We start from the raw sequence: 18,117 nt of genomic DNA on the forward strand, positions 1-18,117 counted from the left end.
TGAGTGTGTGTGTGTGTGTGTGTGTGTGTGTGTGTGTGTGTGTGTGTGTTGTAGTCTGAGCTTCTCTGTGCTTTCTCTACCTAGCAGGGCTAGTTTTAGCGCCAGTCTCTCTGTTGTGCCCCGCCGGCTTACTAAAGGCCGCCGCTCTGCACCGCTTGTGCTGTTAGTCCCGTTAGCTGCTAGCCACAGGCTCAGCCGTCTTCATGTTGACAGACGTGTGGAGGCACTGGATGTGCTCTGAACTCCGAATTGAGCACTTACTGACATTCCCAATTACATCTTAAAGAACTTCCACGGGTGGCCGCTGTTTGTTTCCGCTCAGCTTAAGTCTTTCACCAGAGCCAGGAGGACCACAAGAGACCAGACTCTGACACAGTCATGTGTACAAACCTGTGTGAGTCACACTTTTCCTCCACTCAAAGCTGCACGTGGCAACTCAAACTACCCAAGTTTGAATCAAGATTAAGGAATCTCGTCCGTTGATTTCACTAAACTGCACACAGCGAGTTCTTTGTTTACAAACCCAGCCGAGCTTTCTCTGGATGGTGCACTCGCCGTCTGTGAAGCTCTGTTACATCATCTCCTCTGGTGTGAGACGTGACTGTTACCATCACAAAGTAATATTTTTTGGGATAAAGGTTGACGCGGTCAACTTGTCAATTGCCGTTAAACATTCATATTATATAACATTCTGCTTCATGTGTTCCAGCTGGATCATCTTTTTGTTTTGCGTTTTTTTTATTGTCTCACATGGATCCACATTTCCCTGTTTTGTTGTTGTTTACAAGAACCTACTGCCTTCCGGCCCCTTTCCTCTACCTGTAACTGTTGACGCCCCCTAGTGGTGCAGCGGAGGAACTGCTGGCTTGTAGTATTGCGTTGAAGAAGACAAATACGCTCTACATCAGGAAGGTATTTATGTAGGGATCCATTCCTACACAGTGCTGTGTGTTTTCCTGGGGTCTATTCCATTTGTTTTTTCTTCCTTGCGTGTTTCTTTATTTTTAGGTCATCTTCATACTGTTGGGTTTACACTCCATAAGCAAACGGGACAAGTGACCCTTACTCACAGGATCTTAGCAAGCCATTCAGCAGGCTGGTCACAGGCTTCACCTAGATATTTATACAAGCAGAGATCTGCAGGTTCATTATTAAAGATGAAGAATAGGATGATGGACGTGTTATCCCTAAATATGCTGTCACATTTGTAATTGTATTAACCATTTATAGTGACACACTAACATGTTTGACAAATCTCATGGCGGCAAGAAGATAAGCAAACTCCTCTAATTGGGTACTGTACACTTTAACTGTGTTTTTAACTGTGATGACCATGTTTTCTGTTTATTATTTATGATGAATGAGACTGTACACTACATGGGACCACACATGACTTAAGCTTCTTTCAGGTCAAGTCAAGCAGTGCTGAGGTCTCTGAAATCCCTTGAAGCTGTGCTGTGCTGATCGGAAAGGGAAATGGCCTTAACTGTTTGTTTTTTGTTGAGAATGAAAAAGATTAGCTTGAAGACGTACGATGAATGGTTGACCCACCTCAGGCAGCGGCACAAGAGAGCCGCTTCATATCCGTGGAGAAATCAAACAGATGTTTGGACATCAGTGAGGGACGGGCCATCTCATTCTGACCAAGCTGCTCTGATATTTCATGTCTTTTTTTTTTTTTTTTTTTTTTATATCCTGACTTTGTTCGCCTCAGTGACTCAGATTTCAGCTGATTTGCACCTTGCAAGGTGAAGATGACGTCGGTCTGAGCCAAGTGCAAACAGTCACGACATGTTAAGCGTGAAGTGTGCCAAAAGGCAACTGGCAGCTTCAAATAGCAGCCCCGAAACTATTTTCCACCCGTGAAATTTTCACATCAGCAATTTTTCCCCTCAGTTTTGCAGCCCACATGTTTGATAGGAATAGCTCATCCCAATAATAATGACTGATAACACATGAATAAGTAGACAAAATAACAACTGATAATTTGAGAAAAACTAATAAGCTTGAAATTAAATTCATTTTTCAAAGGGGAAATAACGGAGTTGCAGCCCTGGGACAGTATATGGCCTTATGTAAAAGACATGAAGTAAATATTAAGTTTTAGCATTTCACAAACTGACTTGATTTATTAAGCTCATTTTAAATGATAAATTAAGTCCAGACACTATTACGTTTCCCGTTTATTTGTTTTTTTTAAACTTCAGTGTTGTCCCTGAGCAGAGTCAGCGCTACAGACTAAGTGGCAGCGTCTTGGCTCTCTTGGCATAGACAGAGAAAGTAGAGTTCAGCAGCCCTGTATGACGTATGAGCAGAGAGCTGTGGGCTTCGTTTTAAATGAGACTGTAAATAAACTCCAGATGGGCCTGTTAAGGAGGGTTTTGAGTTTATTTTTCCTTGCGTTCTTTTTTTAATGTGAAAAATATTTGAATTGTGTTTTAGCTGACCTCTGTCTCAGGAGCCAGTCAGCCATCTTGTTGTAACTTGTTTGGAGGGGTGGGTGTGTGTGTGTGTGTTCAATCAATCCATGCCTCACCTCCTGACCTGCCTTCTACTAAACGCCACCAGTTTAATGAACACATTTCCTCATCAGTAATGTTGGACTTCCTGTTGTACAGAGCTGCTGACCAGTTAAACATGTGGAACAGATAAACGTGTACAGAAGAAAATAATAATAAAAACAACTTAAAGTGGATTTTTGTGTTATTCTTAGTTCAGTTTAGTCACACGATGTGGTTACTATTTATTTTATTCATATTGCCTCTGCAGACCAATTAAGCAGTGAAGAACAGTTTGTGGAGAAGACAAGTCTGACTGGTTAACAAAAGCAAAATGCAAGACACTCATTTTACCAAACAAAAGAAAGTTAGATTTACAGCAAATGTTATAGTATAACTATCACATACTATACAATGAACTCTTTTTCGACATGCCATGTTATTTTACGATTACTTTTTTATGACACACAATATGAATTTTTGAACACTTTTTTCAACATGCTATACTATGACTTCAACATGCTATACTATGACTTTTTTCGACATGCTATACTATGACTTTTTTCAACATGCTATACTATGACTTATGACTTTTTTCAACATGCTATACTATATGATGACTTATGACTTATGAGATGACTTATGACTTTTTTCGACATACTATGACTTGACACAATATGAATTTTTGAACACTTTTATACGTTTTTTGCCACTTTTTTCAACATGCTATACTATGACTTTTTTCAACATGCTATACTATGACTTATGACTTTTTTCGACATGCTATACTATGACTTTTTATGACTTTTTTCGACATGCTATACTATGACTTTTTACGACATGCTATACTATGACTTTTTACGACATGCTATATTATGACTTTTTACGACATGCTATACTATGACTTTTTTCAACATGCTATACTATGACGTATGACTTTTTTCGACATGCTATACTATGACGTATGACTTTTTTCGACATGCTATACTATGACTTTTTTCGACATGCTATACTATGACTTTTTTCAACATGCTATACTATGACTTTTTACGACATGCTATACTATGACTTTTTTCGACATGCTATACTATGACTTTTTATGACTTTTTTCAACATGCTATACTATGACTTTTTATGACTTTTTTCAACCTGCTATACTATAGTCATAGTATAGCAGGTTGCAAATGATGCCATTTTACCATGATTTGTTGATCTTCACATTTTTATGGCATACTATACATTTTTTACAACACTACTATGACTTTTTTATGGCATAATAGTATTGCAATTTTAGGACATACTGTACTTTTACTTCTGTCATGGAATTTTATGCTTCGACACTTTTAAGACATTTTTTATGACATGAATGGTAATGGGGTTTTTTCATGACATATATTATGATTTGTTCAAGATTTGTTATTAAACCAAAGCATTTTTTCATGGCATACTTAACTATGTGACAGACATTTTTATGGCCATTTCATGGCATCTCCTCAGCTTTCCTACACAGGTTTTGATAATGAATCTAGTGGTCGGTCATCATGTCATATTATCATACATTACCTTTCTCCAGCTTTCTTCACCCCTCTGTCTCTCTCTCTGTCCACACAACAGTCAAGATAGTTTGTTAAACTATTCACGCTCTTCACATATGCATGTTCATACTTGAACAGCATTGGCTCTACATGATTACATTTGAGATATCTGTAGGTGTTGTGACCCTGTTGCCTATCAAAAAAAGGCCACCACGGTTGCTGATTGCTTTGTTTAGATGTGTGAAAGAAATGACGAAATGTCCACTTTCCAAGATAAAGGCAAATGATTACTTTCAATCACAGCGTTTCTAAAAGCAAACAGAGTTGAGCCACTTTCTCTGTCATAAGTCGTATTTCCTAAATCATAGACAAAAGGAATCATAACATTCATCTTTCATTGTCGCACAGTCAAAAACTGACTGCTTCTGCCCAGTCAGCAACACCTGTATCATGCAACCCTCCTGATTGCATTAACCTCTTGCCTAATTGACAGCGGCACTACGCCCCCACGTGGTGGGAGGTTTAGCAAAACAAAACCATCACAAAACGGCTCTTACGTGAGGTGAATGTAGGCTGTTGCACTTCATGATCCTTCTTTATTTACCCCCTCTGCTGCCATCCCTCCATCTCATCACTGGTCTCCTTTTCTTTTGCCTGATCACAACAAAGTGTGCATAAGAATCAGCAGAAACGTCCACAGGCTACCGCTACGGAACCAGCTGCATTGTTGTTCATGTCTTCAGCTTACCTTCTTATGGTGGTTTTAGACTGTATTCCAAAGAGAATGTTGACGTCACTGTCAAAGTGCGCTGGAGAGTTTGACAGACAGCTGGGAGCTTGCTTGAGTCTGCATGGAGACATGTAGCTGAGGACAATGATACGTTCTCCCCACTGGGTGGCGCTCCAAGCTAATATTTCGTACTATGCAAAGGGGAGTAAAAGAAACACCACGCTAAGAGGTTCCTGGTTTTTATAAATGACAAATAATACATGCTGTCCGTAGATTTCTCATTTTATCACATTTTGAAAAAAATCATGTTGAGAGGATTCTTTGATCCATATAAAGCATCAACTCTACTTCTGTGTGCATTAATTACCACATTACCCACAATATAGGTTCCAACACAAATATATTATTCACCGTCTCAATTTACAAACGATTGCCTTTTATGAAATTGTGTGTGTTCATACTGTATCTCTACTCAGTTCCACACAAATACTTAGAAAAGAAAGCACATACAACGTATTCATTAAGAACATTGTTTTATTCAACAGTGGATCTTCAGTAATAAATAAATGCACAGATTCATTCCACAATAAAATTGAGGGAAAGTTGTTTTTTTTGTAGAAATTTCCAAGTCGAGGATTGATATTGCCAAGATGGGTAAACAGCATTGACCAGATGGAGAGAGAGTCTAGACAGATGGACTAACACAGAGAGGCAGACAGGCTGACAGACAGACAGACAGTTACCACAGAGATGTGTACAAAGTATTGCGTTTTTCACTGATTGCCTCTCTTTTCTCTCTCTCTCTCTCTGTCTCTCTAGATGGACAAAATGTCTTTATGCCAAGTCTAGTCAGTCTACCATCACCATGATGTGCAAATCAATCATAAATTATAAATACAGTATTGCATCACTTCAAAGTGCTACAGAGAAAGGTGCCGACAATCTTCAAAAACAGAAAAAAGGTTTGTTTCCTGTGTAGGTGTGTGTGTGTGTGTGTGTGTGTGTGTGTGTGTGTGTGTGTGTGTGTAGGTGTGCTTGTGTTTCTGTCGAGCGTACGTACATCAAGACCCGGGTATAAAAGCAACCATGGTTGAAATTTGTGCCTTTGGATGTCTAGCACAGAGTGTACATCTTAGCCTGGTCAAAAGCATAAGCGATACAAACACTGTCTTAGATTGTGACGTTATAAAAATTGCGACATGGTATTTGTGTGTTACGACCTAAAGAGTCACTGATATCGCTGTTGTCCTTGAGTGGATTGTAAGTACAGTATTGCAAGACTTCAAAGTGCCACGGAGAGCTAAACTTCAAAACCAAAGTATCAACTAAATTATAAGGAGGAAAAACCTATTCTTGGATTATGGTCCCAAAGCCCAAAGCCAGCTTCTCCTTTTTTTGTCTCCTTCACTCCTTTTTCTTCCAGTTTGGATTTAAAAAGTGAAATCAATAAGTGATTTGTGTTGTTTTTTTAAATCTTAACCTGGATTCCCCTCACAAGGAACAACACAGAGGGTCCCTGATGTTTTATAAGCAGAGTGTGAAACACCCATGTTTGAATGTCCTGTCATTAAAATCCAGCCACAATGATATATCGAGAAAAAAATATTGCCTGTGAAATTTCTCCAAATTTGCTCATATTTAAGATGTGAAGGCATACTTCACAAATGCATTTTGTGTCTAATTAGCCATAATAAGTGTCTATTCTTGGTTTGGAAAATGTGTGTTTGTAGCTTGGGGAACCCCATTAACATACTGCTTTAAATATATTTATATATATATTGTTTTTAGTTTTGTCTGCCTGAACAATTGTTATTTCAAAAGGTCAAATTCACTGTCAGTGTAATGCCTAATATGGATGTACTCAAATACAGTACTAGTTGTTTCTGTGTGTTTGTATCCATCTGTGAGCGTAAGAGATGCTCTGTTGTGGAATAAGAGTCTGTACTACGATGCTGAAATGCTGAGATTTCTCTAAACATTCAGCGATCGGCTTTCTAGCAGCCCGTGTAAATCCATGGGATAGCTTTATGAACAAGGCACGAACATCTTAAAAAGGACCACTCGCTGGTGATGCACATTTTAGACCATCAACTAAAAACAAAAGAAACTAAAGAAAAAAGATAAATGTCCAAAGCATCCCTAAGCAGCCAAAGTTTTCAGTTGACTTGCTATGAAAATATATATATAAAAAATAAAAACGTACAGAAAATAATTGAAACCAATGTCTTCAAAGTTATGTATGTTATGGAAAATGGTTAAAAGTAAAGATAAATGATTTAAAATGCGTTAAACATACAAAGCCACGAGGGTGGTCCTTTAAGTGGCTGCCTTCCAGAGCCATGCTCCAAAACGTCCCCTCCGATCTTAAAGGAAAATCATGCTCAACCTTTTAGCAAAAACAAAATGTTGTGACAATGTCATTCTCTTACAGCTTTTTCTTTCGGCCCTTTCGTACAAGAACAACTTTTTTTGTGATGTAGCTGAAGGGGTTTCCTACAGTGTGTATCAGGGGCCTGTCGTGGGGTATCCCAGTTCATTTACAAGGGCCCTGGCCTTTTTATTTGGCAACTTATTCTATGTGTTTAGCCTCTCTCCGGTGAGGAGATGAGGAGCAGAGGAGAGGGGCCAGACGGGGTGAAGATGAGAGGCAGAGAGGAGAGGAGGAGGAGGAGGAGGGAAGGAATATAAAAGGATGAAAAGGAGATGAGAGGAGAGGAAGGTGTGGGGGAGAGACAGAGAGAGGAAGAGGACGTGTGAAAGACAGGAAGCTCCGGTCAGAGCACCTGTCACGGAAGAGGCTCCTGCTTTCTATCACCGTCTCCTCCCCTCTTTTTTTCCATCCATCTCCTTTGTCCGGCAACAGGAGGGACACCCAGAGGGGAAGGAGCGGGTGCTTAAAATTCCTCCTTCCTTCCTGTGTCCATCTCCTCTCCTAAAGACCTGTTGTCTCCATAGCAACAGGCCCTGTCTTCATACTGAGCTTATTCAGTTGGTAGTCATGAATGTGTGTGTGTGTGTGTGTGTGTGAGTGAGTGAGGCAGAGAGAGCGTGTTTGCTGCTGCTCAGGCCTCTCTGTGTCAGCGTTTGACCTGTGCATGTTGTTGTTGTTGTTGTTGTTTCTCGGGAGAAACCACTCCGTCCGAACTCGTTTGCTGGAACAAGTTTTGAAAGCCAGTTCATTTTTTGGTCAATCTGAAGAACTCTTGTGTTAAAATGGAAGGAGCATTGGCTGGGCTCTGGACATTAAAAAAAAATATTTTTTTGTCAGTATTTGAGTTTTGAATCAGGCACCGTGATGCTTCTCACCTCCCCGCCCTGGAAGCATGTACATACTGCAGCGGGCAGTAAAGGATTGACAGCTCTTCCAGCCAATGGCAGCCCGGTCTGTTCTGAGTTAGTTATTTTGGGGGGAAAGGCTGCGACTGGCTGTCCATCAGCAGCCGGGGGAGGTCGTGATCGGGCTGTGGTGCAGGTAGGCGGAGTTCACCACAGAAACTGGGAAGTTGAAAACGAACGGCGAGGTGGGCGTGGCCGCCGTCGCCGTGGCGGTCGTCGCCGACTTGGGTGCGAGCAGCGGGCTCGCTGTGGCGGCCGCCTCGGCGGCGCAAGAGGTGGCGAGGAGCTGGGACTCGAACTGCAGCAGCTGGCCCATGAAGCTGAAGTTGGGTGAGATGATGCTGCGACGCCGCCGCACAAACTCGAAGGCTTCCTCCAGACGCACCTGCTTCCTCTTCATCAGGTAGGCCAGGCAGATGGTGGCGGAGCGGGAGATGCCTGCTTGACAATGGACCAGTACTCGCCCACTGGAGTCCCGCACTGAATCTGATGAGAAGGGGGGAGGGGGGGGTCAGAGGTTAGACCTTTCCATGGATAATAAAGATAATATCACTATTCGATAGATTGCCATGGATTTGGTACCCCAGTGACTATGGTGATCCCTGAGTCTGACTTATCCAAACAAATGACATTCCCATCAGCCTCAGCTTATCACGCTAAACTATGCTGGTGAACATGGAAAACATGATGAATTCATGGTGTGAGTATATTGGCATGTCAGTGCTGTGCCTAAGCTTAGATCAGTGCTGTGCCTAAGCTTAGCCTTGCTAAGCCGCTAGCATGGCTGTAGACTCTTAGACTTGTTTTCATTATGGTGCAGTGCTGTGCTTGAGGTTGGCCTTGCAGAGCTGCTGGCATGGCTGCAGCCTCTTAAACTTGTTTTTGTTTTGATTGGTATGAGGCTTTTTTTCATTGTGGTTTGCTGCAAGCTCAGTTTTCCGTTATTGACAATGACAATGTTTTCCGAGTTTATTTCATCTTCAAGCAAAAAAAGGCCCCATTTGAACTTGGTGGCACCAAAATATAGGCAAATAACACTGACACAGCTCAAAATGTAAATCTCAGTTCACATTAAATGCATGCATTACATGCACCAGTGCCTCTTGTGTGCAAAAAAATTAAAATAATCCTAGGCTGAACCTCATGTTGAGCCTTTTCTTTGTATTTTTGAGAAAAAAACAGTGCTCTCTGAACAGATGAAGAATGCAATTTTATGTCAACTGTTTTCTATCATCATTTCGTGTGGACACCTTGAACCGTAACAAACAAAATGGCACCCTAAATTCTTTACATCCACCAAGTATTTAAAACTCAGATGCACAGCTTTGCCTCAAACTGTTTTCATTTCTTCTCCGCTACACTCTCATGTCTTCGCCTCTCTGTGCAGCCAAACTAGCGTCAAAGTGAGAAAGCAGCAAGTCATATTTGAACCCAAAACACGCGAGTGCAAAACAATTTGATTCATCAGCCCCTCTCACACTTCCTCCCTGGTCCTATGTATGTCTCCATCTCTTTCACTACGTTTGGCCGCATGCTATTACTTTGTTGCTGTGAATAACCAGATTTAGGTAATAGTTTGATTAAAGCATTTACAGTAACTCAATTTCCCCAACAGCCTCAGTTTGAGTGATTAGTTGGACATGGTCATGTTGTGGAGCGTGTGTGGCGGCATGCAGGACTTTAGAAGCACAGAATATGAAGGAGATAATTCATTTTTCCACCACAACCGACTATGCTGCTGTTTGAATAATAAAATGACTGCTTTGATTCCAGTTCACTCCATAACCTTTGTACTGCCATTTCTCTAAACGCACAGATGCTTGATTTATAACAAACCCCCCCCCCCCCCCCCATCTCTCAATCTTGGTGTCTCGTACTTTTCGGCTGTCGAAATTCTTTCTCTCTCTTTCACACACAAAACAGATTTCAGGTAACTCCACCACGGCGTCTGTTCACCCGGTAACAGTGGATGAGTCAGACTCTGGTCCCACAGCAGCTAACTATGACGCATACCAGCACCTACACAAACACACACACACACACACACACACATCAGAGACCTCGCTCACGACCATACACTCCCAGTAAGGAAACCTCACACAAAATGTCTACGCACAGCATGGATATGCAAAGCAAATGCAAATCACACACTTGCCAATATTACATACTTAAACATAAATGAGAAATCCAAAGAAATGACTGATTGGATTTTTTTTTCTTGCTTGTATTACATTGTTTGTTCTGCAAAGCATTCATTTGATTAGATTTTTTTGGGAGGTATTTTCTTTCTTTTTTATGTGTGATGAAGGGCTACTAATAATGAATCATTTTTGAAACAGATCCCAATGAATAAATGTCTGATTTGTCATCCTGTGTGCCTGCTGCTCTATATGCACAGTGTGGCCGGTAAACATTAAAGCTTTTCTGATCACACTCTCCGAAAATGCAACAGAAGAAATATTTAAATAAAGTAAACACATGAACTGCAATTATTAGTCGTTCGAAAGAAAAATAATTTAAGTCATCTTTTAAGCAAATGCGAAATGTTTGATGATTTTGGATTCTCAGATGTTAGAATGTTATTTTTGGCTTAAATGACAGTAAATTGAATATCTTTGGGTTTTAGGCTTTCGGTTGGACAAAAGAAGACGTGAAATATCCTTTTGGGCTCTAGGAAATTGTGGTGGGCATTTTCCCATTTTTCTGCTCATAATCAGCAGAATATTTCGATTTTAATTATGTAAACAATGTCTTTGACATGTTAGATCTACAGGCTTTTTTATGTACTTAAAATGATGCAAAAACGTAAAATCAAACCACATAAAGTACAAAACATGCCTGAGGGGAGCTCGTTTCATTTGTAGTCACCCACCATGGGAAAGCATTTGTTCTGCTAAGACACCACACACACACGTCACACACTTATTAACTAACCTATGAACTCAATGGCCTCCAGGAACCAGCAGCTGATATCTTCTTTATGGTTGTCCTCCACGGGAATACATTTGTACTGGTACGCCCCCTCGAAGTGGTTGGGACAGTCGGCGGACACGTTCAGCAAGGCGGATATTCCTATGCCGTCCAAAACCTCTTTCTTTGAGGCGTGAAGGGCACTACCAAGGTAGAGGAACGGGAGAATCTCAACTGGGCCGCCCTGGACGGAAAAAAAGACAGATGGGAGGATGATGATTCATTTATTATTTCATTAGAAATCAGCAGTGAAGAGACCGATTTTCTGTTCTAAAGGCCGTCTGTTCATAATTCATTCAGTCACTAAGTCTTCACTCCTTACATGAAGAAACATCTCCTGACACAACCTGGAGAGACAATTTACTGAATTCAAAACAGCTGATGTCATGAGACAAAGAATTCACTGTCTCGTTGTGCAGCAGAGGCCAGATGGCAGATGACTCCAGCATAAGTGTGACCTCGCTTGAATATTTTTCTAATCACATTAGGTGCACCTTTCATCTGACAGGGGTTGCTTATTATCTGTGTAATTAATGCAGGGTCATTTGATACGGGCTATTTAGTTTGTTCGTTTCAAGCAGAGTTATTTCTCTATTATAGGAAACACATCTCGCTGTAAGAAGTGAATATCTGATGAACTGACTAATGTTTGCAAGCTCAAACCATAAAACTGAGTGGAAAAATTAGTGGGTTTTTTTTTTTTTACTTATCAGTAAGTACAACAGACCTATCTCGGGGATTTACACTCACCATTTTCTCACGCTTCGTTGAGGACACCTTGTATATATTCTGCAATCACACTTTATCAGTGGAAAACTAAAAATAGACTCCACAGCAACACATCCTCAAAAAGTCTACTCAATGACATGTTTTAAGATATCATTGTCTGAGGATGTGAAGGTGTATTTCCTGGAAAAGGGAGGTATCATTAAAAATGTGAATATGTGTTGAAAATATGAATTATTGGCCATAACATCTAATGCCTAAGCCTACAGTACAACACTGCTATCACCCTTCGTAAGGAACACGAAGCTTACATAATTATAAAGATAAGTTTTATGATTAACTTGTTTGTGCAAGTTGTGTCAAAGAGCAAATGGTTCCACTGAACGCATTACATAATTTTGAAACATTTCCAAAAGTATATTCGAATGTAAGAGTAGACGTTTTGTTTTCCTCTTTCATTGGATCTGAGGGGTCAGCCAGCTGGCAGTCTATACCGGTAGTGAGACTTATTGACTTATTGTCTGTTTATGTCACTGCCGCTGACGACCTCGGTACTGACGCAGCGTCAGGCAATGATCAATACTGCTAAGAGATGTAATGTGAGGAGAGCGGGGGGGGTTGGATAATAAGAGGAAAATAGTGAGATACCCAACAGGAAGCTACAGTATTGGTTCAATACAAATCCCACTTATCAGTACGGCCGAGACTATCAAGCATTTTTCTTAGAAAACGCACAGAGGCTGTATTGTCTGGCGTTTCTCTCCTCATGCGTTCCAGGGGAATTAAAGCCGAACCACATGTGACTGTGTGTGACTCTGTGGGCTCAAACAGCAGATCAGCGACCAACCAAACGACACCACCCGGGTCACAGGAAGTGACGCAGAGGGGAATCAATAATGACCTATGACCTCCAGTGTAGGTCATTAAAAAAAGTGGATTTTTCAGAAAACGTTCACAGCAGTATACATTGCTTTTTTTTTTATGGACTTAAGACTGATGAAACTAAATTAGTAAATATACTTTCACTGCTTTGAATAAAGCAGACTGGATGGGGGAAATGCGGTTGAATGATCGTGGGAAAGTACACAACAGTAATGTTGCAAAGCAAATACCTTCCAGTGTTTGCACACGGCAGCTCTGCGTGTCAATGTGTGCAACTAAAGTAGGAATTTTTACAGGCTGAAAAAAACGAGTTGACTGACAAGAAATAATAAATTCTAATTATTAAAAAGGCGATACGCATTTGTGATTAATTTCTTACATTTATTAATGAAATCTTTAGTTAAAGCCTTAACTGGTTGCCCACACTTAATAGCAGTTTACACATGATCTACATCAGGTGGACACTGGTGAATGATAACTTTGTTATGTAAAGCGTTCTGGCTGAAAAGGCGTGTGAGGTTTTGAGTTTGTCTGTCTCCTGGGGTCTTACCTGGTCGTGGTGAGGTGTCCCGCAAGACGAGCAGGCAGAGTCGATGCTGGACTGGCTGGTGAGGGTCGGTAAGGATTTGGTCTTTATACAAAACTCCGGGTACTCTGAGAAAAACCTGTCGTATCCACCTGCATGGCAAAAGAGACGTAACGATTCAAATACAATGCAAAGCACATCTTAAATGATCACATTGGAAACAATAGGATAGTAAAACACGAGACATTCAATCAATTAATTTAATTAAAATCCTCCAGGATCATGACAGAAATAGGGATTTTTTTTTGTGGGGGACATCAGGACAAAAGGAACATGGCAACCCACATAAACATCACAGCACAATCTGCACCAGGATTTTCGCCTCTACATTGAGTGTGCCTGACGTGAAGTCTATTAAACCGACCCCTGACCTACTCTGTTCTATGTCTACTACTGTGCATTGGAGAACAATTTCATCATCCCTTTGCTGTATTTTTCTACACGTCTGCAGGCTGACCGCTGCTCCCTGCACCTCAGGGATCCCATCAGAATAACTGGGAAATGTCATCCTTATAAACTACACACATACACTCCTGTGCGCTTCAAGGCGTACTACGTCATTAGGATGCACACACAAAAACAGAATGCGCCACAGCTTGCAGCTTGCAGCAGCTTTGCCTTTTCAAATTCCCGGCAGTCTAAATATAGTCTGGTGGGTAAATCGAGCGTTGATTTGAGATCGCACAGCTTCCCGACTGTTTCTGAAAGGATCATGTGTGTCCTGTAAGTCCCTACGGTTAGATGTGGCTTCTACGCATCGGCATTACCTCATTCATCAGCTCACGGCCATTGGTCTGCGTGTGAGTGACTGAGTGAGTGAGTGAGTGTGCGTGTTGTAAAAAAAATTACACCAGGGCATAAAAATAGAGTGGGAACAGTTAGGACATTTCAATGATCTGGTGTATAGGCTATTACAGGTACAAAAACAATATCCACTTATCTTTATGGAGGCAATAAAATAATATTGATTATGTTGGTTGAAAAATGTTACTATAGGCTGGTGACATATCAATTGAAATGAGGCTATTTGTGAAATTTGGAGCAATTATTATTATTGGCTCCCATTTAAAACCTCAATAAGATTAAATAAATGATCATGAAGAGAAATTGAATCTTCCAAATAAGTATTTTATCAAAGTTATTGTCATTTCAAAATATTTGTATTAATACAAAGAAGAAGCTCCATTTGTATTTGGATATAACAGTGTTGGAGATAATAAAAAAAGACACCTATTGTGTTTAAAAATATGTACTTGTTTATGGGCTGTTACTGGCCCCATTAAAAGCTGGATTTAACAATGAGGTATTGTGTTATTACAATATTATAATACATTTTCTTAATATAATTTTGACAGTGCCCTATAATACGGTTGAATCAAAGAATAAACACCACTGCGCACGTTAAACTAAATGTGGATCCGGAAATGTGTTGACCCTAATGCTGCTGGTGAATGTACTCTATTCCCATCGGATGCTGCAGCGGACCCATAAAGGCTGAGTGTCATAATAAAAAAAAATATTTTTAAATATATACATATTTAGGCTACCTTTGAGCAGGTAGATCTGTGTGCCGGAGGAGTCCCTGCACACCGTGTTGAGCACCAGAGTCAGCGTGCTGTCCTCCTTCACTTTCTCGGCGTCCGGCGTCCTCTCGTCGTACAGCACCACTGCGGAGTACATCCCGGACCGGAGGCGGCCGCGGACCTCCTCGTCCCCGGCCAGTATCTGGTCCAGGCTGAGCACGGAGCCCTTGGCTCTGCGGCGGACGATGGTGTTGCAGCCGGCGTTGACGGCGCCGCGTATGTGCCCCGCGTTGAAGGCGAGGAAGGAGCGGCAGTCCAGCAGCAGGCACTTGGTGCTGTCGTCCTTTAAAAACCGCTTCACCACCGGACAGTCCATCTCGCCCAGGTCCTCCATCGCACGTCGTTTTCGGGCTGCGTGTGTTGGCTGCACTGTCGGTTGTCTCCTCCGTCTGTCTCTCTCTCTCTCGCTGTGGGCCCCCACCGCCCTCCAAAAACTTCCGATCCTGCGGTGGATTGCGTTTTTGCGCTCACTCTACACGCGCATTGTAAAAAAAAAAAAAACGCACTACTCTTCACGCTTCAGTCCCGGTCACCTCTTTCGTTCTCCTCGCTCCCTCTCCCGAGTGTTTCTCCTCAGGATTGTTTCTCTTTATTTTTCTTTTTTTGTGTGAATGGGTGCCCCGCGTCACGGCGGAGGTGACGTCAACCGGTAGCAGCCAATCGCAAAGCGTCCAGAGTCCCGTCCCCTTCCCTCCTCTGCCGTTCATTCATAAAACAAAATAGACATCAATGAAACGAGAGGCGATGGGGATGGAGATTGGACTCCATGGGGCGTACAGTGGAGTTTGCCAATAGCTAAGCCTTAACCACCTCGTGACCACATTTTTATATTTTGTTTATGATGAAATAAGGGGGGAAATGGATTCTAAATGAACGGTCCTAAAATCCACTAAATGAAGATGCCCTTATTAAAATATTTTTTTGAAAAAAATGAATAAATGTGAAAAGTTTGGGTGCTTGTACATACATGATATCACTGAGAATTAAAACACAACTCTGCAACTCGGCTATATGGAGCTTTTTAGCCCCTTATCAGTTTTTAGTTTGTTTTAAATTAGTTTTAAGCCAAAAAACATATTTTGTATTCAGTCTCTATCATTTAAACCGTCCTCCATGACCAGCAAAATGAACTGTGATAAACCCACTGCATGCTGCCTGCCTAGCACCAAAAGGCAGACAGAACTTTTGTAAAAAAAAGTATCAGATATTCTTTCTTAGGACTGTCGGAGACAAAAATAAAGCTAAAACAAACTGTGAATATCAGCAACTTTTTAAGATGGCATTAGCAGTGTTTGTCAGTTTGCTTCCGTGTGGCTAAACATCAACTATTGCAGCTTTGAGGTCAGCAATTTGATCAAAATGAAGCTGTAAATTTAACTTTATTTCATTTTTTTTCCATTTAAGGTTCCGAGCTACTTTATTTAGCTGCTATATTGATAAAGTCTGGTGTAATGTGCTGAGAATGTGTTGGACTGTGCTGGACTGCAGGTGGGTGTGCATATGTGCGCACATGAACGTTTTTGTGTGCGTGTATACGTCTGAGTGTGCATCTGTGTGTGTGGGTGTGTAATCCTACGAGCGGAAACACAATTTGCATCTCGTATCAAACAGCCTTAGTGTGCGTGCTCAGGTATTTGCATGTTGATCCCATTTCCATGGTTACAAGAGGAAAGAGAGCAGCACGGCAACAGATGGGAGGAGGCAGACACCCCGACACAAACAGACACACTACACTCCAGCTGAAAGAGACAGACAAACAGCATTCATAAAAAAAAAAAATCCGATTCTCAGATAGATTTATTGTGAATGGGTGAAAACATGAGTATATGTACATACAGTATATAGCTGTGTTAATTGTGTTTACAGGACTTTACGCTCAACTCATAAAGTGTTGTAAATGTGATGTATTTTTGATGAATATTCCAACAAGATGTAGCTGATGTAATATACTTATATGATCTGACAGCAATGACACTTGTAAGCAGACTATCGGTAACCAAAACTGCTGAAATTCTTGGTAATAATGGCATGGTTCCTGTCTGACATGGCAAGAAAAAGAAAGAGAGACTAGACAGTAAGCAAAAGGAAAACCTCAAAATAGGAAATGTTGCATGCTTATGCACGTAATGCAAATGTGTATGTATTTCCCTGAAAAAGAGAGCAGCCACTTTCTGTATTGTATGAAAGAAATATATATATTTTTGTACAATATAATATGAGACGTTGAGATTTTTGTAGGACACGTATTACCCAGAGTTACTGGCCATGAGAATATTTTGCTTCAACACATTTAGATGCATTGTATGTCCTCAGTTTCAAAGTAGTAAATCAATTCAGTTTTGCACTTTGCAGTTGCAGGAGACTTAAAAAGAAAGCTCTCATATACACAGGCTAGCACGGACCATGACTTGTAAACTGATCTCCATGTGTCAAATCGGTGGAGTGCCCCTTTAACCATGTTGCAGTGTTATCAACTAAAGGATGTAGAACACCGTTGACAAATCACAAGTTCGAGCATTCAAAGATGGGTTACAAAAGGTACAGACCAACATAATAAGGTGAGTTACTTCAATGCTCCTAGACACAGATTCTCCAAATTTTTGGAGCTCTCCTGAATGTCATTTCTTTTGATGGGTTTTTGGTCAGATGCCTTACATAAGGTCTTACAAACAAACACATTTTAAAGTTTTGTTCTATGATATTAAAATATGCCAGTAAATACCCCTTCCGTAACTTAAAAAAGGGCTTATAAGTGGCTAAATGAGACTACAGAACATGATCATGCCGAATGGTCCCCCTTTACAACCTCGTTGTTTATACTCACGCTCATGTGATCGCGGTGTAGTTTGTTTACAGCCCCCACGGTCACCATTTTACCTCCAGGCGATTGCATAAAAAGAAATCATATAAGTGGTGTTCATTTGTAAAGATAATCTTGCACAATGTGTAAGTATCATCAACTTCTGTTTATCACAGATTTCTGCATTAATCTATAATTCAATGGAAAAATCCCTTTGGCTGTTTTTTTTTTTTACAAGGGAACCAGTGCGATGCTATAGCATCTGGGGTTGGCCTACAAAACTACGTCATCCCTGCAGCACTCTAATCTCCCAAGAAATTCCCTCCATGTGGTGCTTTGAACATGATGGTGGAGAGCGCATGTCTCACCCGTTGGTCAATATTCTCTCAGGTATCCTGGGTTGAGATCTGGTGCATGGGACGGCCACAGTTTGATCCACATCATTCTCATCAAACCGTTCAGTGACCCCCC

General features: G+C 41.0%; 1 protein-coding gene across 1 annotated transcript; it reads right to left on the reverse strand.

Annotated features, from left to right (window-relative positions):
• Window positions 1-7,453: 7,453 nt before the first annotated feature.
• Window positions 7,454-15,406, reverse strand: dusp4 (dual specificity phosphatase 4). The gene is made up of 4 exons (XM_031855907.1): window positions 14,811-15,406; window positions 13,228-13,355; window positions 11,034-11,253; window positions 7,454-8,585 (listed from the first exon to the last, which is right to left on the reverse strand). Exons 1-4 carry the CDS (start codon window positions 15,178-15,180, stop codon window positions 8,197-8,199), a joined length of 1,107 nt encoding a protein of 368 aa, XP_031711767.1. The 5' UTR covers window positions 15,181-15,406; the 3' UTR covers window positions 7,454-8,196.
• Window positions 15,407-18,117: the final 2,711 nt, after the last annotated feature.

The sequence above is a fragment of the Anarrhichthys ocellatus genome, unplaced genomic scaffold, assembly GCF_004355925.1.
Source record: "Anarrhichthys ocellatus isolate YVR2014 unplaced genomic scaffold, GSC_Weel_1.0 scaffold16, whole genome shotgun sequence".
Lineage (NCBI taxonomy): Eukaryota > Metazoa > Chordata > Actinopteri > Perciformes > Anarhichadidae > Anarrhichthys > Anarrhichthys ocellatus.

What these genes read in the sequence shown, in the direction of transcription:
- dusp4 (XM_031855907.1), bottom strand. Translation starts at nt 15,180, where the DNA reads ATGGAGGACCTGGGCGAGATGGACTGTCCGGTGGTGAAGCGGTTTTTA. An exon ending in ACAGATCTACCTGCTCAAAG is followed by an intron (nt 13,356 to 14,810) that starts GTAGCCTAAATA and finishes TTTGCCATGCAG; the next exon opens with GTGGATACGACAGGTTTTTC. An exon ending in GGACACCTCACCACGACCAG is followed by an intron (nt 11,254 to 13,227) that starts GTAAGACCCCAG and finishes TTTTCCGTCCAG; the next exon opens with GGCGGCCCAGTTGAGATTCT.